Source organism: Periplaneta americana, chromosome 7 (assembly GCF_040183065.1).
Source record: "Periplaneta americana isolate PAMFEO1 chromosome 7, P.americana_PAMFEO1_priV1, whole genome shotgun sequence".
NCBI lineage: Eukaryota > Metazoa > Arthropoda > Insecta > Blattodea > Blattidae > Periplaneta > Periplaneta americana.
In genome coordinates this window covers 33724745-33749060 of record NC_091123.1, presented here as the reverse complement: position 1 = coordinate 33749060, position 24316 = coordinate 33724745, and the positions used below count along the sequence as shown (strand labels likewise).

General features: G+C 35.9%; 1 protein-coding gene across 3 annotated transcripts in view; it reads right to left on the bottom strand.

Annotated features, from left to right (window-relative positions):
* Positions 1 to 24316, bottom strand: part of LOC138703043 (uncharacterized) — an 825197-nt gene that overhangs the window by 37885 nt on the left and 762996 nt on the right. For all 3 annotated transcript variants that reach the window (XM_069830575.1, XM_069830576.1, XM_069830577.1), the window contains 11 exons: positions 22601 to 22899; positions 19508 to 19747; positions 17459 to 17687; positions 15500 to 15649; positions 15206 to 15411; positions 12691 to 13728; positions 12234 to 12350; positions 8341 to 9378; positions 2448 to 2610; positions 705 to 853; positions 234 to 355 (listed from right to left, as the gene is read on the bottom strand). In XM_069830575.1, coding sequence (XP_069686676.1) covers positions 234 to 355; positions 705 to 853; positions 2448 to 2610; positions 8341 to 9378; positions 12234 to 12350; positions 12691 to 13728; positions 15206 to 15411; positions 15500 to 15649; positions 17459 to 17687; positions 19508 to 19747; positions 22601 to 22899 — 3751 coding nt within the window. The remainder of the gene's footprint in view (positions 1 to 233; positions 356 to 704; positions 854 to 2447; positions 2611 to 8340; positions 9379 to 12233; positions 12351 to 12690; positions 13729 to 15205; positions 15412 to 15499; positions 15650 to 17458; positions 17688 to 19507; positions 19748 to 22600; positions 22900 to 24316) is intronic.

Genomic DNA, 24316 nt, shown 5'->3' with positions numbered 1-24316 from the left:
AAATACGGGAATGTTAGCAACCCTAGTCTAAAATGCAGCAGATAATCATAAATGTCAAGAATATTCTAATTTATTACTTATGATGCATTTTTAATTTACCTATGTGATTTTGAATGACTTCTGTATAAGTAAGCTATGATTTATATACAAATATAATGTACAATATGTTTTATCCTTAGCTCTTGAATTTATATTTATTCAACATTTTTATTGAGAAAAAATACAATACTTACCGTATTCTCATTTGTATGTACTTCATGTCCGCCTTGGCTCTTTTCTTAAGAAGTTTGAACTTTTCATTCAGTAAGTTCATGTGACTCTGAACAGATTCCTTCTCCTCAATTAATTTATCGATCTGTGAAAAAAGCAAGTGCGCAAATTTTAACAATAATAAAATTGATACAGTTACCGCACACAAATTTAACAATTCATTTATTGCTGAATATCAGGAGTCAAAATTTTCGCTTTGGTATTTTATCAAATAGCTACATCAACCAAAACAAACAAAAAATATAATTTTCATAACAAGATCTTCTGTAACTCTAACTCCCAGAAACAAATTTAATTTTGGTACCGGTAATAAAGAACTTGCATGGTCTTTGTATAAAAAGAAAATCACATGGCATATTCTGTTATATTTCTAATGCCTGCATAAAAGTCATGTGAAAACTGACGTCACAGATTCTCTTAGATTTACAACTTGCCTTAATTAATAACTCCTTGACTCTCGACAGTTTTTCACTTTCGTTTAATTTACTAGTTGATATGTCTGATCTATATGAAGTTAGTGTTCCATTCACATCTTGGATTTCCTTGTTCTCTGCTCTCAAACTTGAAGTACTGGTACCGGTATCTGTAAGAAGACAGCAAGATTGTTGTAATTTATTTCTTTAAAGACGAAAGTTAACTTAAATATTTAAGGAGGTACCTTTGAGTGTTGCTTATGTTTTTATTTTTATTTGTTGCGAAACTGCTTAAGAGGCAAAATATCTTGTCGTAACAAATTAATACATTCTGAACTTTAGCTGTACTCGAATTAACGAGACAAAATTTGTACATTTAGTGTTATTAGATTTAATTATTAATCAAAATAATAATCAATACAGAATCAACAGATTTATAAAATTGGAGATACAGGGAAAGCTCTGACAGTTGAAGGTGGAAAGATTATTAAATGTCAAAATGAAGTCGAATATTTAGGAGTTAGAATAAACAAAGATGGAAAATACGACGAAGGAATTCAAGGCAGAAACAATAAAGGAAAATGTGCTGTATCAACAGTAAATAGAAATTTACGGAACAAAAATATAAGTAAAAGATAAAAAAATGAACATTTATAAACACTATTGCCAAAATCTGAAAGTTAGAATTTATAAAACAATTATATTACCGGTTGTTCTTTATGGTTGTGAAACTTGGACTCTCACGTTGAGAGAGGAACATAGGTTAAGGGTGTTTGAGAATAAGGTTCTCAGGAAAATATTTGGGGCGAAGAGGGATGAAGTTACAGAAGAATGGAGAAAGTTACACAACACAGAACTGCACGCATTGTATTCTTCACCTGACATAATTAGGAACATTAAATCCAGACGTTTGAGATGGGCAGGGCATGTAGCACGTATGGGCGAATCCAGAAATGCATATAGAGTGTTAGTTGGGAGGCCGGAGGGAAAAAGACCTCTAGGGAGGCCGAGACGTAGATGGGAAGATGATATAAAAATGGATTTGAGGGAGGTGGGATATGATAGAGAATGGATTAATCTTGCTCAGGATAGGGACCGATGGCGGGCTTATGTGAGGGCGGCAATGAACCTCTGGGTTTCTTAAAAGCCAGTAAGTAAGCATTGCCAAAAGTATAATTGCTTATAGGGCAGACATTTGGCTATCAAACTTGTAATTCAGTCTAAACTGCGAGTATTTGCAAATGAAATGGATTTTGAAGTCGAGCATCCCTAGTTTCGAGAAAAGATAAAAATAGAAATAAGACATGGGAAATGTTTTGGGGGTAAAATCTACAATTCTGGACGAGATGACATTGAAACAATTAAGATGGTACAGTAATGTAAAAAGGTTGCAAAACGACAGAATTGGAAGGTTAATGTACAAACAGTGATGAATATATTAAATCTAGAGAGGACCAATGTCACAACAGAGAAGAATGGAAAAGGACTATCGGAAGAATGTGTTATGCATTGAAAGCCGACTATAATATACAGAGTGATTTACTTACAGAGCTTATTTCCGAAGACATTCTGAGTAAAAAACTGTCATATAAACATGGGTCCCATTCTCAATATTTCCAGAGTTGCACTAATTTGAAGTTGTTAAAAAACACTTTTTTCTTTAGTTTTAAGGGTAAAAGAATGTTACAATGACGCCTTAGATTACGTGGCTATGGCGTGAGACTAGCCAATTCAGATCAAGAGAAATGTTCTTTCTAGTCTAACCTTCATCTGAAATGACTTCGCTAATAGTACGGAAAGAGAGCTCAGGAGTAGTATCTTCTATGTTCTCAGTGACTGTCTTTTCCAAGTCCATCACATTCTTTCCTATATTTGAGAACACCTCTTCAACAGCACCTCGCTTGTAGTTTACATTCGTCAATAAGTGCTGTAAAAAACCAATACACATTATTATAATGACTAAAACAAGAAGAGTCACTTAGTAAAACAAGACACCAAAAAGAGGATATCTGCAAGACCAATGGTGGCTTGTCTATGGGACTGGAGCTCTTCCAGTAATGGTGTGGTATGAATTAAGGGAGAGGATGAGACACTTTCACTCAGGCTTGTGATATGGACCCTTTACCACCAAATTTGGACGTGGGGAGAAATGGCCAACAAAATTTTTTGTCAAGATGAAGTCGAGATTCGCAATAGATTAGACTACCTGATATTCGCCTTATGATTGGGGAAAACCTCGGAACATTATTTGTAAGTGAAATGTTTATGAGACGAACACGTAATGGAATTTTAGCTGTGTAATATACAATGTTTTATCTTATCCTAGAAATTATGTAATTATTTTCCTTCTTATATTTATATAATGTTGTTGTTGTTTTCTAATGCCAGGCGTTTGACAATAAAGTCATTTGACCTCTTGCACTCCAATATTTTTCAAAGATATTATCACGACCAGCCAATGAAGCACAGATTTATATTTATATAATATTAGTCAGCAATAATGAATTGCTTTGATGTAAAAATTCAATTGTTGCTAAGTTATCAGTTAAATATAACTGAAATGCTTCTTTCTAATCAACAAATTATTTCCTATGTGATGTAACGAGCTGAGTATTTCAGACTCATTACTGGTGGAATCAAAACAACTCCAATAGATTCTATGAGATTCCTCACTAATATTAACAGCATCAAAATGACAATAGAAGAAAAAGCACTGATTCAATATGAAAAACTTATCAGATTACCAGGAAACAATTGGCATTCATACAGTCTTCTCTGTAGATTGAAAACTCAAAAAAGTTTCATATCCATTGTTCAAGAATTAAAACAGAAAATCAAGAATTTAAAAGAAAACTTACAAATTAAACCAAACCCTTTAACTCTATTAAATATAGAATATAATCTAAATTTAACAGAAGAAATACTGAAATCAGAAGTAAACACTGAAATACTGAAACAATTGTCTTTAGAGACAATTAATATTAGGTACCCTCCACAAAACTGGCTTCATTTATACACCGAGGGATCCTTGATCTCCAGAGAACAAGGTGCCGGTGCAGGTGTTACGTGCTGTCTCTTCTCACTTTATAGATCACTTGGATATGGAACAACAAGTCTTGATGGTGAAATCATTGCAATAAGTGAAAGTCTCAGGAATCTTCTATGCCACATCAATAAATTTAGGAATGCAGTTATATTGTCAGACTCCAAAGCAGCTATTCTATCAATAGTCTCTAAACACACATCTTCATCTCAAACAGCAGAAATAACTAAAATGCTCTCTCAATTAATATCACTCAATAAAAGAATTGTATTCCAATGGATACCATCCCATTGTGGAATCCTGGGAAACGAGAATGTGGATGCTTTAGCAAAGAAGGGCAGCACTGCTAATTACAGACCTGTTACTAAATCTACGTATTACTCTGTGAAGAGATTTATTAAATCTACATACTTAGACTTCAACACACAAAATTTGATAACACAATCCCAAGGGAAAAATGGAACTCTCTGCATCAAAATCCACAGTTAATTTCCGATTTACCACGAAAATCGTCTGTAGCTGCATTTAGATTGGCAACAGGCCATGATTGTTTGGCCAAACACCTGCATAGAATTGGAATATATCAGTCCCCTAGCTGCCCATTGTGCAACTCAAACCAAGAAATGGATTCGGAACACCTCAAAATCTGTGCTTCATTGGCTGGTCATGATAATATCTTTGAAAAATATTGGAGTGCAAGAGGTCAAATGACTTTATTGACAAATGCCTGGCATTAGAAAACAACAACAACAACATTTCTGACAGTTGCTAACAGTTTGATAAACAATACACTATGTCACTAGGTTAAGATAAATCAGTATTATCTAACCAAATCACCATTTTCCTATCAACAATTTCAAATACACTTTATAACGTCGTAACTGACATAGCGCTGTTAAATAACTGATTAAAAAATAGAGAAAATTAAACTAAATACCGGTACTGTATAAGAATTTTCATTCCAAAATTAATATATTCTTTAAATTTTAACTTATTATGGACCTCTACTGATCAGTGGCGTAGCCAGGAATTTAAGATGGGAAGAGGGAGCTACAGTCGCGCTCAAACCTCCTGACATTTGCAGGTGTGTCTGCTTATCAGCGATAGCCAATAGCGGCAGTGCTGCGTTGCAACATACGGGCTACGCAGACCCGCCACATAGTCGCCGCTTAGAAATCTCAAAATCAAATAACAAGTGCGCTGGGAAAATTGGTATGTTGTTGGGACCCTGCATGTATATATGATGAATGCTTAATGTTTTCTGAACACATAGAAACAAAAATCACGTTTCTACCCCCAGTGGTTCCAGTTTTATGGGTTAATACGATAAAACCCCAATAAGACCTGTTCAAGGGACCGCATGTAAACCTCGTATTAATCAGGACCGCGTATTAGACGGGTATACTAATTTTCACTTATATACAGTATCTATTAGCATTTTTCTTTATGGAATTACATGATTCATGAAATGTAATACAGTATTACTCCATTGTGTAATTACTATATTGTACGTCAAAGACATTTACAATATGTACTGTACTCAATTCTATCGAAAAAAGTAATTTATAGTTATTTCTCGTGTGCATGTTTCCAAGTTCTCATGTTTATCACACTTCACTCTCTTGCACTTACAGCCTTCCAACGTTGCAGCTGCAGAGATTTTTTATTATTGTCCTTAATGTGGATGATGGGATTTCTAATGAATCAGAGAGTTGTTTCTGATCGTCGTAATTTCGTAAGATTTTTTCGTCACAGTTGCCTCTGTCTCATTGCTCTGTGCTGACTTCCAGCAATGAAATAGTGGACGACGTTTATACAGCTGGGATGCGATAAGGAATGTTTATCATATGTAAGAATTTTGAGAACCATAAACTTACAGTTTCAAACAAAGGGTCCCTTCAGAATATAAACAGAGTTATCTGTTTGTGAGGGGAGAGAAGAGAGATTACTAAATTGAAATGTCAGTTCAATTTCTGATGGTGTTGTGTGCAGTTGGCTCTGTTTAAAGTACGGTATATGAGAGTGTAATGTAATATATTTTTCGTGTGTTGGCAATTTGGCATTCTCAAAACAATTATGTCTCTTAGTGAGCCCAGTGCAAGTGGGAATGGTGGATCGAGTGGATATGGCAGTAAAATTCGGAAAATGGTGTTTAGTGTTTATAATTTCTTTAGGAAATACTCTTCTGAAGAAATGCGTAAAAATCTTAACTTTTCAAAATGTCAAGCACTGACTGGCGAGGAGTGTTCTTTAAGTGTCTCTACAGTGTCCCATGTATGCAGAGACGTTAAAAAAGCACAAACACAGGGTGCCGATAAATTGTTCCATTCTCCTAGAAAGCATATGAATGTTCCTAAAAGAGTTACAAATCTAGACGACTTCCAAAAAGACGTTGTACGACGTACAAATTTTTACTTTTACGATAACGGAAAATTTCCGACAGCTGACAAACTAAAAGTACTGCTTAGAAAAAAAAAAATTACTCAGGTTCAGTTTCTTCCGCTAAAAGATTATTGAATCGGTTGGGATTCTGCTACAGGAAAACCAATGATGGGCAAAAATATCTAATGGAACGGAATGATATTGTTGCCGCAAGACTGACATTTCTGCGCAAAATGCACATGATCAGATCATCAGGTGACACTCGACCCACATTTTACCTTGATGAAACGTGGGTCAACAAAAATCATTCTCTGAAATATGTTTGGCAAGACTCAAATAGAAATAGAGGTCTTAAAGTGCCTTTAGGAAAGGGAGGTAGACTTATTGTTTGCCATGTAGGATCAGCTGAAACAGATTTCGTTCCAGGTAGTAAATGGGTATTCAGATCAAAGAAAACCAGTGATTATCACGAAGAAATCATTTTGCGATTGGTTCTTAAAGAGATTTTTAAATCATCTAGAGAGGAAGGGAATATAATTATAATGGACAATGCTCAATACCATTCCGTTAGCATTAATAAAACACCAAATATCTCCTCCAAAAAAGATGAAATCAGTGAATGGCTGAAAAATAAAGGTGTTAGTTTTTCTCCCTCAGACACTAAGTCAGAACTTTTGGAAAAAGTGTTGCCTTTCAAAAGAAGTGAAAAAATGTATGAACTTGATCAGCTGGCCAATGAAATGGGCCATGAAGTGATAAGACTCCCACGTTATCATTGCCAGTATAGTGCAATAGAACTAATTTGGGCCCAGGTGAAAAGGGAGGTCGCTAGAAACAACAAAACTTTCAAAATGTCGGATGTGGAAGAACTTGTAAATAAGGAACTTTGAAAATGCGTGAAACACGCGGTGAAATTAGAAGAGGAAGATTTCGCTAAAGAGTTAGGCCAGGAAAGCATTTTAGAACTAGTGGTCATTAATTTACAAGAAGACAGTGACACAGATGACAGTGAAACTGATGGTGAGGGGCTGACGACGATGTTGGCTCACCATTAGCTCTGCCACTGGAGTAGAAATTTCCAGCATAAAAGGTACGTTTTATTAATTCATAATTTTCCTTAAACGGAACACAGGCATATAATAACCGCTATTTTTGTAAGAATGTGCTCTGACTGCATGGACATAATGCTATTTAGGGCCATGTCAATTCAATCAATTCATTTGTAGGCTACAGAAAATTAGGACCTACTATTTCAAATTAATCCTATCGTTCAATTTATTTGATCAAGCTGCACCTTTGTGTTATTCGACAACTTTATTAACCCTAATAAAAGTAAAACTTACAAAACTGATATAAATTCAGCGAGTTACGTCTGACTCAACTAATTTTTCTATATTTTGTGACTTTTAATTTCATTCGATGCAATCTGAAGATAATAATAATAAATATTATTATTATTATTATTATTATTATTATTATTATTAAGTCTTCTGCATCTCCCTATCAAACCAACCTCAGGTAAATGGTCGCGCTCCACAGTTTTAAAACTACTGCCGCTGAGTGACAGAGACGGAGAGAGTAGTTGTGGCAACATCGCGCTCGCATGTTACTGGCTTTCGCGAAACGTCAGGAGGTTTGAGCACGACTGTAAGTTTCGGGAACATCACTTGGAAAATTTGCTCACAACTTATGCAACATATTTAAAATGACAATAATTATTATTTAATACACGTTTTTTCTCTTGTACAGAAGAGGGACCCGAAAGCTTACACTGCAGCCTGAGGCTTATTGTGCTTACCATTCCTATTCTGTGAATGATTGGGTAGCCGAACGGCTGCGCTCTTGTACAAGTGCAGCACACTGCACACTAGAAGTAGCAGAACATTGCGTAATAACATTTTGTAAACTATAATTCTAATGAAATTTAAAGTTTTCATAGTAGTGCGTTTGATAAAAACTATGTATATGAATAAAGGTATAAAGTATAAGCAGCACTAAAAAAAGACAAAAATATTAAAGTGTATATAGTTAATCATGATCAACCTACTAAACTATTTAATAATCTAACTTCACCTAATAAATTTAATGAAGGTGGAGCTGCTATATTACAAGATCTCAACAAAAATCATCATGTTGAGTTGCACAACGTCACAGAAAGAAATGTTTTTAGTATTCTGGCCTGATGTGCTCTCATTTCTTTCGGACATATGTTACAAATGGTGGAGCGCTTACCTGATGAGCAGAGGAGTTCAAAACATCTGCACTGCAGAAGGAAGCACCGACTTGCTGCTCATTCTTTCTTCCCTCAAGCACACCGCTGCTCTGTGGCTCTGTGTTTTGTGCATTCAGATTAGAATGATGACTGATGTCTACAACATCCACTTGTCTGTGTAACTGAGCAGGAATAAAAAATTCCTTTTTCATGGAAGTTAAACCGATATTACCTAACAATATTTGTTTCAAGTGTTCGCTATCTTCTCTCTCAATTTTATTCATGAATTCTTTATGTTTAACATCCCATTTCCTACACCGCCCACTTAATTCTTCCATCAATTCCTCTCTTCTTCTTTTCAATGCTTCATGTGCTTCTTTATCTTCGATGTCAATCAACCTTCTCGTATGTTTAGATGCTTGTAGCAGCTGATCTACTGCAATGGGTTGACCTGCATCTTCTGCATGATCTGATACTCTATCTGTAGCCACGTTATTTTCTGCGGGTTTTGATGTTATTAACTTCATAGAATTGTCTATAATTTTGACATCACTCTTAGTCTTAACTAAAACTGGAGTTTGTGAATGATTTGCATGGAGATTGAGATCAGATTTTGCTTGCAGTGTGGAAGTTGATGGTACTTGAATCTCTTCTGTTTTCTGGGGAAGCATTGTTGTTGCAGTAGTTTGTGAAACTGCCTGAGGAATATTTTCGAACTGATGATTGCTGGGCAATAATTGTATCAATATTTTGGGTTGTGTTGATGAAGGTTGCTGCACAGATTGATTGCTGTTGATTTTTTGCACAATAATCTGAGGTTCTAGTTGGGAAGACTCAACCTTCATCTCCAGGTCCTGTCTTGTAGCTGAGTTTGAATAAGAAGTTCTGTGTGTAGTTTTATTTGTTGATTTGTGCTGTATGGAATCATCCTGGACAAGTGTTTGCGTCTGCACATTAGAAGTGAGTGTCTGAGCAACTGGCGCTACCTGCACTTGCTTTTCTTCTGCTGGCACATCGAATCTATCTAGTGTCTGTGAACTTGTACTTTTTGATATAACCTGAAACATTCAATGAAATCAATGTAAGCAAAATTAAGTTTCTATCTGACAACTATTACACATGAAATAGCATAGAATTGGGAACATGCCATATGTTTTCATTTCCAAATAGATCCTAAGATTCTTAATTAAAGACCAAAATGCACATAAATACATGATTTAATCAAGACACTTATGTATTGCAAATAACAATATATTTTAGTTCTTTCCAGTTGTTAATTGAAGAATGTGATCCCAAAACGCGTTCTCTCCATTTTTATGAAAGAACTGGCCTAGTTTTTTATCCACTGGTCTACGGACTGAGCGAGTTTTCAAGTGAATGCACAACAACACAAACTTTTAGACAAGTACTGGCGTTGTTTTGGAAGAAAACAAGCTTAAAATACAATGACAGACCCATTTTGAATCTTGCGTACACTACTTTTAACACTTGAATATAATTAATTGATTAACTAGCGGACTTACTCGTGTTAATTATGTAAGTTTGTGCTGCTTACAGCTGTTTCGGTGCTACATCACACCATCCTCAGAGCCTACTAAATCTCGGCGTCATCTCGAACTTCTCTGCCTGTTATGTGGGTGCGTTTGATTGTTGAAAGGTGTTGAAAAGTGGAGTCAAATAGTGTGTGTGTACTGAAATTGATCTGTGTGTTGAGAATTTGATCGGGGTGTGTTTTAGTGTATTTGTATATTTCGTATTGTTCTAGTGTGTTGAGTTTTTGGTTCTTGGGTTGTATGTGTAGGATTTCCATGTCCGCATTTATGTTATTGTATGTATGGTTAGCATTGGTTATGTGATTGGTGTATGTAGATGTATTGTGTCCTCTGGTTATTGCTTTAATGTGTTCTTTGTAGCGTGTTTGGAATGATCTGCCTGTCTGTCCTATGTAGAACTTGCGACAATCAAACGCACCCACATAACAGGCAGAGAAGTTCGAGATGATGCCGAGATCTATAGTCGCGACGCTGTTATTCCCGGCGTGACTCCTCCTCTTTGCTTACGTCTTAGGAAGTGAAGGCTCTATAAAGTCTAGGTAGGTAGTATCGTTCGCCATTTTTGTTCTTTCGTTGTCGAGCTACCATACGAGGAATCTATTTGCCACACCGTTAAACATTATCATGTCGTAGCTCCTATGATAATAAATCAAACGCACTGTAATTCAACAAATAATTGAGTGGCAAATAACGTCTTCGTGTGCTTTCTGCAAACGCCAACGAAAGAGCCAAAATGGCGGGCGATTATATTAAGTATTTATCGAGCCTTAAGAAATGAATAACGTCTCCCTCAGCGAATCACAAGACGCACACGTTTAAATGTAGCCGACCTGCAACGCGATTGGCTGCCGGAAATTAGAGTGAAGGGACTATAGTAGGCTCTGAGGATGGTGTGATGAAGCACCGAAACAGCTGTAAGCGGCACAAACTTACATAATTAACACGAGTAAGTCTGCTAGTTAATCAATTAATTACAATGACAGAGGTCTCAAACATAATCATATAGATGTATAAATCACAGAAATGGTCAAATAGACTGACAGAGTTTTGGAATCACACTCTTCAATTGAACACCTTCCCGGAATAAGGATGTAACCAACAAATCTGTAATTCATGTTTCAAGAGAAAGGAAAATAATTTCAGGGGCATATTTCATTAGGCCTATATTTACTATCACAATTATCTGACTATACAAATACCGTATACAAGTTTATTCAGCCACTGAACGTAATAATTTATTGTTATAAACAAACTTTTAAAATTGTTTTTTCCATCTACATCACATATTTCAAGAATCTGTTACATCTCCCCCCCCCCCTCGGGAAGGTCTTCAATTGATACTGAACTTGTTACTGATGCTACTCTTCGATGTGTTTCACAAACTCATGACAAATCTATCTGCATATATGTCGATTTCAAAGGGGTATATTTAATGTTATCAAATATGCACAAAAAATTATTTCTGTACAAAGAACAATTGAGTAAATACAGGAATTTTTAAAACAAAATATTTCAGTGGATACCTAAACATTATGGTATGCCTGAAAATGAGAAAGTTAATAACAATGAGAAACAATCTACGTATTTGCAAGTAAGACTTTTGCAAATGGTATCAATACTCGTGTTTTAATCGACTCTCATACATACAGCAATAACTTAGAACAGGATACCATTACTATGTGGAAATTTTATAAGTATACATTACCGGTACTTTGTCAGGTATCCTACAACTGTAGGAAATTTTAATATATAATTTATTTCAATATATATACAAATTCTTTCAACACTTCAATCTAAAACATGTAGAGACAGACATTTAAAATATGTATTTCGTCAACATCGTGAAATAACAAGTCTGAAGAATTCGATTTCAATTTTGTGTCAAGAATAGGCAGGATTAATGGGCCAAGTACCGGTACCTCAGCTGGTAGAGTAACTGGCTATGGATTGGAAGGTCCTGGATTTAATCCCGGGTGGTGATTGGATTTTTCTCGTTGCCAAATCTTTCAGAACAGCTCCAAGATTCATTCAGCCTCCTATCAAATTAAGTATTGGGTCTTTACCAGGGATAAAAGACAGCCGAACACACACCTCATACTAGTGTCGAGGTCAAGGAAACATGCAGTTCTACTGTCATGGTTTATATAGGAGATACCAGTGGCGTGCGGTAGCATGACGTGAAGGGAAGCAGTGCCATTGCTCGACTGGGCTTCGATGCCTGTTGACTACATACAGAGTTTCCATGGAATTGCTTCCCCGAAAACGTCATCACCGCACACTGCTGGGAGATACCGGTACCCTTCTTTTTTTTAGTTTTGTAGACAGGACTGAGAAAACAAGGAAAATCTAAATAATATTACCTGTCGACTTCTAGTAACAATAGCTTCAACCTCTGTCAGATGTTGAATATATTCTTGTAATGATTCCATCCGGCTCAATTCTGCTTGGAATTGCAAATGCAGTGCTGATGGATGGAACTGTTTGGACAGAAAATAACAATTAGAAGAATAAAATAAAATTATAATAAGCTTAATAATATTAAAACCAGTTCTTATTATGTGATAGTTAACTAAAAGTTTATCTCCGTTAGCAATAAATGGAAAATACTTTCAATGAAATTCTGGAAACGCTTTTAGACCATGGTAAAACTTGTGCCATATATTACTCCAATTAGAAATAGTAATTGTGGACTGTCATGCTTATAAGATTACTGGATTGTGGTGAAACAATTTCGGCCATTCATTTCTTAGTCTACTAAGTTTTTATTTCATTGAGTATCAATGTGAAACTACTTACGTTTTATGTGAAATTAAATACCTTTACTCCGGATTCTACAGCAGCAGCAAAACTTGTCATGCCGAAAGATGAGGCACTCCCCGTCCGAGCTTTGATCTGCTCCCTAATTCTTTCATTATCGTTAGTCAGCATCTTCTCTTTCCGACCATCATCCACTAGAGTAGCATCTCCTGAACACACCCCCATGGCATTGCGTATGAATTCTTTGGGATCCTCTGCAGAATGTCCTTCGCTGTGTAACTTAGACGCAGTATCAGGAGCAGATGATGTATGTTGGCGATCAACAGTGTGACTATTCCAAGTATCAGTTCCAGAGTTTTCTGCATCTGTACGCATTTCCGACAGTCTTCCGGTCTTTCTCCTTAATTCCACGTTTGGAGCAATTAATCCATAGCGACTGTACTTCCCTCTCTTTGGCATAATGGCTGGTTTACCTTGGGAAATTGAACTAACAGACATTCGAACATTCTTTTCTAGATTTTCTTTTCCATTATTATGATATAGTTTTATTCTTGATTTTGGAGGAGAGGAATTTCGAACAATTATTTCTGAGTCTGATTTACTCCAGTACACTGGTTTCACTCTACTAGGTAATACATCTTCTGGAGACTTCAAGTTCAAACGTCTCTTCCACCTCACTCTGCTGTCATCTGAACTGGAATTATGATCTTCCTCTTGCATTGAGAAGTCCCCTTGCATGCTGTCTTCATCACTTGCAACACTAGACTCGTATTCTTTTCTGTTCATTTTTGAAGAGTGGATTAACTGTTGGCTGCTGAGGCGTTTTTTCGCCTTCCCTTTTGAAGCGTCTATGACAGGGACTGCCTGCTCTTTTTTGCTATGTCTTGAAACAGGAGTGCGGTTTGCTTGTTGTCTTGGACTCGATCTTGAGAGCATGGTGTTCTGAATTGCAGTCATTATATTGTAAGAGCATGGTCTAACGTATGACGGTTTCAACCATTCTGTAAAACCATCATTCACAGAAGTCGAAGAGAAAGTAGGAAACTTGGCTGCCTTCTCAGATCTTACATTGCTTGATGACTGTACACTCCTTTTTAACTGAAAAAGGAAATATATTCTTAATAATTGAGGAATACTTCATCTCAAAGCCTTTGGTAGTGTGAATTTTGCAATAGCACTATGCCATGCACATCATGAAGAAAAAGTGAAACACAACCAACAAGTAGTATAACTTCCCCCTCAGTATCTAAATTGATATGTTTTTTGTTTAAATTAATTTAATTGAAATAAATAGTTATTTAAACTTGGAAGTTTTGTCATGAAAGCTGAATACTATATGCTGTCTTTGAAGACCGGAACGTAATAGAGGGTATTGTGGTGATAAAATTCGAGATAGGAACTGTCATGGTATGATGATTAGTTATGGAGATATTAGAGGCAATACCAAGAAGTCAAATGGCGTAATAGTTACTTTTGACCCATAGTGCATAGTATTTGGAGTTAAATGTCAAGAACTGCGAATAAAATAATTGTAACTGGTTTGTTTTCAAGTACTGTACTGTGTCCCAATTCAAACTGATGATACGATACGAGTATGTATGTACATTGTGAAGTAAGGTAAGCACGTCATGATTCCATTGCGTACATCAAGCAGGCACCAGTTTTCAAAGCGTGCTGCACGATCGACCCATTGTCTGACATTGAAATAAATCCTAGGAAACCTGTGTGTGTGATGCTTGGAATGACAAAAGTGCAATTTGGAAGTGCGGGATGTTCGACGAGTACATGTGGGAGTTACAATCTGACAAGCAAATGTTCTGATGGGGGCAGATAAAAAAGTTAATTTTTTTTCTTCCATCACGTTAATAATGTTAAAATAAGTGCTTATACAAATTTTGGCCACTCGACCGCAATTACGAGGCCGTCCAGAAAGTGATTTTCTTTGGGGTCGTTTATAGAAAAAAGCACAATTTCATGGAAATATTTATTGAAACAGATACAGCAATTGTTGCGCTATTTGTCAACATATCCCCCACTAGAATTGAGACATTTTTCATACCATGGGATCAATTTTTGTGTCATAGAAGTCAGCTGCCTCAGATCGGAACCAGCGTTTGACTGCATCTGCACCTCTCTCTGTCGATCCTACGATATGAGAAATGTCTCAATTCCGATGGAAAATATGTTGAAAAATAGCTCAACAAGCTGTGTCCATTCTAATAAATTTGTCCAATGAAATTGTTTTTTCTTTCTGTTAACGGCCCCTGGCGAATTAATTTTTTTACGGCCCTCGTAATTGTGTTTGAGTGGCCAAAATTTGTATAAGCACTTCTTTTGACATTATTAACATGGTGGAAGAAAAAATTTAACTTTTTTATCTGTCCCCATCAGAACGTTTGCTTGTGAGCTTAAACCCGTGCATACAGAAGCGTTTCCCATGGAAATAATACTTGCTCCATTAGATATTATTTATGTATGTTTTAATGTGGTCTATTACGCTCTGGTCTTTGAAGATGGCATTTAGTATTCACCCTGCATATGGTAATATTACACAAAGCTACATAAATATACGTACCTGAGTAGGTCTATTTGAAGATTCTGCCTCATTTAAGTCCTTCATTCCTTTAAAAAATATGTATTCACTGGGAGACTCTGCTTCTATATTACGCAACTTGCGCGTCTGGTACCCACGGAATGCAGCTTGTATCTTTGTGGCTGCTAACTCTTGCTTCTTTCCTGTCTCTATGATTTCTTTCAAAGCTTTAGACACTTTTTTCCTCACTGAATAAACATTAAAAAAAATGATTAATGAGTGTATTAAATTAATATGATAGTTGTATAAATACTAAATTAAATGAAGTACATTTACCTATTATATTATGTTTTGAAAAACCATCCTGTCTTTTTATATCATATGAACCTTTGAGTTGAATGTCATTTGTCACTTGTGAAATTCTAGTTGCAGAATTTGAATCTTCTAAATTTATTCCCTTTAACGCTTTGCTGATCTTTCTTCTAACTGTTGAAAAAAGAGCACACAAAATATTAAATAACGAAAATATAACAGAATATGAACTGTGTAAATTTTCAATTTTAACTTAAGTTCCAAATCTCCATTTTAGCGATTGTACAGTTCCTACATTTTTTGAGTCGAAGTCAGTGTATAAAATGCAATACAAATCCTGAGTATGTCATGCTTTGGAGAAGAATTAAAACTGGGGGTTTCAGGCCATATATTGCTGATGGACAGGGCTTTAGGCAAAATGTTGCGTAGATGTATTTTTTTCCTTTTACGTTGTTTCTCAATTTTCTATGTCAAAAACTCAAATATTGTGCTAGTTATGTACATTACATGTGTGATATCTTTGTACAATTGAAGGGCTTCCTGCATAAAGGAGATAGCTCCACTTTTACAAAGTTATGGGGGAAAAAAAATTTTTTTTAAAATTTTAATTGAACTTCTTTCCTTTTTCAGAGTATGTCCTAGGTACCTAGAAGTTTCATTTTATCACTCACTCATTTATTACAATCAGTAATTTGGGGGGGGGGAAATATAAATAAATAATGGAGCTTACTTACTTACTTACTTACAAATGGCTTTTAAGGAACCCGAAGGTTCATTGCCGCCCTCACATAAGCCCGCCAGCGGTCCCTATCCTGTGCAAGATTAATCCAGTCTCTATCATCATACCCCACCTCCCTCAAATCCATTTTAATATTATCCTCCCATCTACGTCTCGGCCTCCCTAAAGGTCTTTTTCCCTCCGGTCTCCCAACTAACACTCTATATGCATTTCTGGATTCGCCCATACGTGCTACATGCCCTGCCCATCTCAAACGTCTGGATTTAATGTTCCTAATTATGTCAGGTGAAGAATACAATGCGTGCAGTTCTGTGTTGTGTAACTTTCTCCATTCTCCTGTAACTTCATCCCGCTTAGCCCCAAATATTTTCCTAAGCACCTTATTCTCAAACACCGTGAACCTATGTTCCTCTCTCAGAGTGAGAGTCCAAGTTTCACAACCATACAGAAGAACCGGTAATATAATGGAGCTACTCTCTTTAAGCAATAAAATTGGATATAATTAGTCACATTTTGCACTGAACACACTGAACCATACATATATTGTGTGAATATCATAAACTACAACACAAGACATAGAAGATACATATATACATGGTGTTCCATTTATCTTGACCACCCAAAATAACTTTGTACCGGTACACAACCACCAAATGAAAAATTGTTTCATACAAACGGTGTGCAACTGAAAGGGGGAAATAATACTGATGGAGAAGAAACCTTGTAACTTTATTTATTAATGAGATACGAGTATTAACATTGTTTCTTTAAATGACACTATGTATTTATTATTCAGTATTTCAATTGCATCTGCAATGACAATAAAAATGCTTTCCAACTGGTGCGATCCAGGCCCTCAAACACCCACTGACCAGAAATTTGCATCTGAACCTCTCGAGCAAACTGAAATATTTAAAATAGCCTACATCACTCATCAACACATGTCACCTGGTGCCAATACAGCTATCCAATACTACGTACAATAGGTCATTATTTCTAGATTTTTTTGTGGGAAGTATCAGATTTTGAAAAGTAATACCACGTGCTTAGTACCAGTACTCTATATACTATTTGTAGACCGGTACCATATGCAATTGTTAAAGAAAAACGGTGCTTGCTTTGGTTTAGTCCTGTAGAATTATCGATATTTTAAAGTAAAGCTATTCCACCACCTCTTATTAAATTTTTCGTCTGAATTCAATAATTATAACTCACCCAATACCGATATTACACATGGAACTCACCTTCAGATGTTTGCGTGCCTCTGCTATGAGGATATGAAGAAGTCTGAGGAAGAAGACTTTCATTAGGTGGTAGTTGTGATGCGAAATCTTTATCACTAATGTTTGAAGGAAAACACTGGTAATTTAAATTCTGCCATTGCTGATCTTGGTAAGTATCAGTCTTCTTTTTCACACGTTGAAACTGTTCTATTATATTTCTTAAATCATCTCTGGTTACTAAGGTCGTCGCCTAGAGAAGACATAAAAATGTTTAATCTAATTAGTTTAAAAATATTTTTGACATGTTGAATAAACACTGTTAATTTATATGAAAATACTAAAATGATTCTTATTTGAACTCAACTTACAGAAACGTGATAATCTCTCATTGCCAATTTTTTAAAATTAGTATCTGAACTATTCCACCAGAAAATACCAAGTACCGGTACAATGTATGTGTCTGAAAACTATACAAGTCATAGAAATATTGTATCAGAGCAACGCAGGTTGGTGTTTAAAAATATTGGTAATATAAGAAAATCAATAGCAGTTTTAGTTATTCAGATATCTCCTATACTGTAACAGTTCTGTTACTAGTCTAAAAACACCAGTCAAGTTGCAAATCAAGATTTCAGGTATAACTCCCTGTAAAGTTGATTTTAATAATTTCGAGGGAAAAATTGTTCCGGAGCCGGGTATCGAACCCGGGACCTTTGGTTTAACGTACCAACGCTCTACCACTGAGCTACCCGGGAACTCTAACCGACACCGATCCAGTTTTTCCCTCTATATCCACAGACCTCAAAGTGGGCTGACAACCGTCAAGCAACCAACTTCGAGTGCACACTAACTCCGTGTGACTTAAATTTAAGTCACTTTGAGGTCTGTGGATATAGAGGGAAAAATTGGATCGGTGTCGGTTAGAGTTCCCGGGTAGCTCAGTGGTAGAGCGTTGGTACGTTAAACCAAAGGTCCCGGGTTCGATACCCGGCTCCGGAACAATTTTTCCCTCGAAATTATTCACCAGTCAAGTTAATTATGCCCTTCTGTCGCTAATCACGTAGAATCCACTGATCGTTATGGAGGCCTACATATTTCATTTTAATGTATGCCAATAAATGAAGTAGCATCTGAGGTTAGTATGTAGCTTAGTTTAGTTTTCAGAGATCTAATCTAATGTTAAAGTTTTTTCTCACGTTACGTGTTTTTCAAATTATACGGACATTTACTAAAATGTTATTATATTGTTATCCCATTATTACAAAATTGCAGATTCGCTACTTTTTGTAAAGAGAATATGAGATACGCTCGAAAGAAAACATTAATAGTTATTTACGATATGAATATCGTAGCGTTTCATATTACAATACGGGTTTGATAATAATCAGTAGAGTATTGTAATATCCTATGAAGTTATGGTGTATATCGTACGAGTACAACTTTTTATTCACTTTGACAAAAATTAATTTAAAATAAAAGTAATTGCATTATTTTTATTAGTTTTGAACATGTCTTTTGTGGAGAGGCAATTTTATTATTATTATTATTATTATTATTATTATTATTATTATTATTATTATTATTATTATTATATTCCAATAATATCTCAGATAAAGCATCACTTTTTTATGTTCAAATTCACTATTTGGCACTGAGAATAAGGAAATTTAATTTTGATGATTTACAGTAAACTGACTGGCTTCTGAACAGCAGAAAATACAAAAACACTCACTCACACCCATACACAAGTGTTAATAGAGTTTTAAAAATACACGTTAAATGAGACATTCCCTTATTAAAAAATTTACACAACTTACAATTTTAAGTTCTTTTATTTCAAATGATCTATTCAAATTTATAGTCTATGCTCAATGAGATTCGTGAATTCTATTTTACTTAATGTATCATTAAGATCAAAATTTTTCTTTATTTAATTCCAATATCTTTTGTGACATACTGCTGTTATTGACTACGTTATTCATTTACACATAACATTGAATTAGGAACAAAATTTGTGGCAAATTCTTGTTTGTCTATAGACGAATTTGGAAACGAAGCAAGCCATCTCACCTCATGTTTTAAATTTTCGTGATGTAAGTGTGTTCCCTTTTTAAGCTCTTCAATCTTATATAGTTGTTGTGATAATTCGTGAAGATCTTTTCTTGCTGTTTCCACCACATTTCGTAGTGAATCATTTATGTCCAGACTTTTATTCCTTTCATTGCAAGTCGTATCATTAATAATCTTCTTCGGTCTCGTTTCTTTTAGGTCTTCAAGCCATCGTTCAAAATTATTCAAATTATCTCCATCCTGCAACATAAAGGAGGTTTAATTATCTATTCTTTAAGTAAGTAACATTAAAACATTCCAGCATTCGTAAATGTTACACCAGTAAATATAATTCAAGAAATTTACATTATTAGTAGGAGTGTGATTTTTTTTTTATATTAACGATATATACGCGAAATGTGTTAAAAACTTAATTTTATGCACGGAAAATGCAAATCTCTTAATGAAAGCCCTAAATTAAGTGAAATAATATATCCGCGAATTTTCACGAATTGATAGAAATCCACGAAATTACTTCATAATCACGATTTAAAAAAATAGGTTTCACGGGAAATTCGCACAAAAATGACTCTTTCTTCCATATAAAAAGTGAAAATTCTCTTCGTTATAAAATATACATGAACATTTCTACTTATTTGATCGTTTAGCATTACATGCGTATGGCATCTGGCAACGATATACGCATACTTTCAGGGACTACTTCCAGGGAGCAGTGCAAGCAGACAAAATTGTCATTTCTCTTTCCCGCAATAACTGCCTTCGTGTGATCAAAACGGCAGTGTCGCCATCCCCTCACAGTCAAATGAAACCGCATTATGAATTTAATTAATGATGCAAATAATTTCCTGTTAGTTTTAAAGGGATTGTTTCAATAATAATTAAAAAAAAAATTTACTGTATTTTATTATTATTTTTTTAAGTTTATTTAGAGTGCGAAATATGTACGAAATTGCTTGTTGTTTTTGCGAAATATTCATCAAAATCAAACAATATAATTTACTGAAATCAGGGTAAAATAAGCACCATAAAATCACACCCCTAATTATTAGGCATAACAAATAGTAATTTATTTATCTCCGTCAAACTTAGACGGTCACAATAAGAGTAGAGAGGGGCTGCTTATCTGTACGAAAAGTTTATATTTATCAAGATGACCACGCATTAATGGTACTAGTATATCAAATACGACGTTGCCATAACTCTATTGTACTGTCCCATGTGTTAAATGTTATGGTTTATTTAACGACGCTCGCAACTGCAGAGGTTATATCAGCGTCGCCGGATGTGCCGGAATTTTGTCCCGCAGGAGTTCTTTTACATGCCAGTAAATCTACTGACATGAGCCTGTCGCATTTAAGCACACTTAAATGCCATCGACCTGGCCCGGGATCGAACCCGCAACCTTGGGCATAGAAGGCCAGCGCTATACCAACTTGCCAACCAGGGCGACAGTACTGTCCAAAGCACAGACAAATTACACAGAAAGGTCTTCAACTCAATATATACTTTCGAGAGGCTATTGAAGCGATGTTAAACCCAAGCCAATGATGGCAAAAGTCTAACTGTATCTCATGTTGCACAGTCTGATCGATATTACTGGTATCCATTACACAAACAATATTATTATTATTTTCATATTAATCTATTTTTATATTATCATTACATAAATTCACTCATAATGGGTGTTCATTTCAAAGTGTGTCATGACGTCACTGTTGTGAATCAACGATTTGAAGCGAGTTTCAGCTTTTATGTCAGAGAAGTTGTCTATTAATCAAGGCGTTCAATCTGAACTTGAGAACGTGTACAGTATAACTTGAAAGTCGTAGCAACAAATGGCGATCTGTACTGTCTGTGTGCTACCATAACCTCTTTCGAACTGTGTTTTGCGCGGCCAAGTCGTACGCAGGGTATTTGCTATCATTGGTTGCGTACGGCAACATTCCACAACACAAATCAAATGCTCCGTGTCCATGTTGACCGTCGAAGTTAATGTCAACAAATACGTAAGAAATCGACTTAACCCTCTCCCCATATCCCGAAAGTAAGAAAAAAACCCACCTCAGTACATGTTTCCTAACAGTTCACATTCCTGCCACTACCGGCGTTACTGTACATAGGCTATCAGTAAGTACTCTTCGGAATGAACGCCGTACTTGCTATACAACTTCTCTAACACATAGGTAATACACTTCTGCAGAAGTGTAGGAAGATTGAATTCTCTAAGCTCATCGACTAGCCATATGACGGCATACAGCGAGCCATGACACACTTTGAACTGAACACTCATAGTTTTCTGACAGGTCTTTTACTGCAAACCTAGCATTCGCCAATCTTCCCTCTTTTCCGCCTTCCTTTTAGTCTCCACATACGATCCACACATCTTAATGTTGCTTAATTGTAGGTGTATACAGTTACACCAAAAATTACAAGCTCACCAAAACGGTATTACTATATTGATTGGTACTACTAAAGTATCGATATCAAAGTCAAATTATATATATATATATAGCGATTATTATTATTATTATTATTATTATTATTATTATTATTATTACGTAACAATAAAAAATTAGCAATCATGAAACTGGCTGGGTCACTGGCTAACAAACTGCCTACTGAAGGATGGACTGGTGGGAATAGTGAACGGACGAAAAGTTTGGAGCAGAAGAAGATAAGGAATTCCCGGAAAATACGGGAGAGTTGGTCACCACTTGGAGAGGTTAAATGATTAATTGAATAAAAGTACTGTACATAGTACCATTTAAAAAAATGGAGTCATTACTCGTATCTCCTTTATGGATAAGGTTACAAGAAAGATACATAAATAGTATTAATTCCCACTGTACTTAAAACAAATTTGTTCAAAGCAATTTTTCATTTGGTGCCTAAGAAAAAAAAAATCGGTGAGCAAGACAAAATGCGATATTCTGTATTATCAGAAAAGTGAATTTGTTATTAAACGCTTTCACACAACGTTTGATTTCTTATCAAATTTGTTTTCAATTAGGCTTAAAATGCTCTAGTTATTCACAAAAACACATGTTAACCATTGCACACAATATTAAAGAAATTTTCAAGTCCATTTATTACCTGCGTATTTATTTCTGATTGCACTATCTCCTCGCCATGTTGTTGCGGCTGCTGCTCCTGTTGCTGCTTTTGTTTCAGTCTGGCTTTCTTGATATTATTTTGCACTAGTCGTAACTGCTTTTCTTTCAGTTCTTTTAGCCTCTGTCTTTTAGCTTGCTCCTCTTCTTGTTTCCTCATTCTTTCTAGAATGCGCGCTTGTGTACGTTTCTTAATTTGCTGCTTAACGTATTCTTTTTTCTTTCTTTCTTCTGAGTTTGGCGAAGACATTTTGGATTCTTGGGTCACAGTTTCAGTAAAGTCTGAAATTAAAGTGCATTAATAGACTGGGTCATATTAAGTTGGAATTTAAATATTTCAAATTAATATGCTGCAGAAATGCAGTACTCTATGGAATTCTTGCATATTATTTACTGCAAACTTATGTTTTTTTAATACAGTTATTGTCATCAACTGCCCCTGGTAGTGTTAGCCCTCACAATTTACAGATTTATGAAGCAATATCCAATAATGTTTTGAGCACTATATTGACATGATATTTCACCTATAATTCAAGTAAATATGAAAGACACCAATATTCAGACGCCAGAATCATTTTAATTCACTATTGGTACCATAAAAATAATCAGTAAATAAATTAACTACAGTCAGTGGGGTATGGGAAAGTGCCTGAAGTTTAATACATGTATTCAGAACAGCGTTGGCACACCATCTAAATCAACCTTACGTAGCGAAGTGTAGTCATTTGGTACCTACTTAAACAAAACAGCCGGAAACTGCACTGGTTTCCATGACGATCTGAAAGAATGTAGTGTCGATTTTTTTAAATTATGTTTTATTTAGCGACGATCGCAACTGTCGAGGTTATATCAGCGTCGCCGGTGATGCCGAAATTTTGTCCCGCAGGAGTTCTTTTACATGCCAGTAAATCTACTGACATGAGCTTGTCGCATTTACTTATTTACTTACTGGCTTTTAAGGAACCCGGAGGTTCATTGCCGCCCTCACATAAGCCCGCCATTGGTTCCTATCCTGAGCAAGATTAATCCATTCACTATCATCATATCCCACCTCCCTCAAATCTATTTTAATATTATCTTCTCACCTACGTCTCGGTCTCTCTAAAGGTCTTTTTCCCTCCGGCCTCCCCAACCAACTCTCTACACGCATTTCTGGATTCGCCCATACGTGCTACATGCCCTGCCCATCTCAAACGTCTGGATTTAATGTTCCTAATTATGTCAGGTGAAGAATACAATGCGTGCAGTTCTGTGTTGTGTAACTTTCTCCATTCTCTTGTAACTTCATCCCTCTTAGCCCCAAACATTTTCCTAAGCACCTTATTCTCAAACACCCTTAACCTATGTTCCTCTCTCAAAGTGAGAGTCCAAGTTTCACAACCATGCAGAACAACCGGTAAGCACACTTAAATGCCATCGATCTGGGCCGGGATCGAATCCGCAACCTCGGGCACAGGAGGCCAGCACTCTATCGACTGCACCACCCAGACCGACTGTGTAGATATTGGTTGTAAGAATAAACTGCTGAACTTCTCATTTACTGCTGTTGACCTTGAAGCTGTGTATAGCGCAGGCCTGGGCATCGGGAGCGGAACTAGACTCTAAACAGGGACGCTTAATATTCATCCGTCACTCAATCAACGCTGCGCGGTGTTCGGCGGGGACGAAAGGGGATGAAGAGAAATCATGGGCTCCCCGT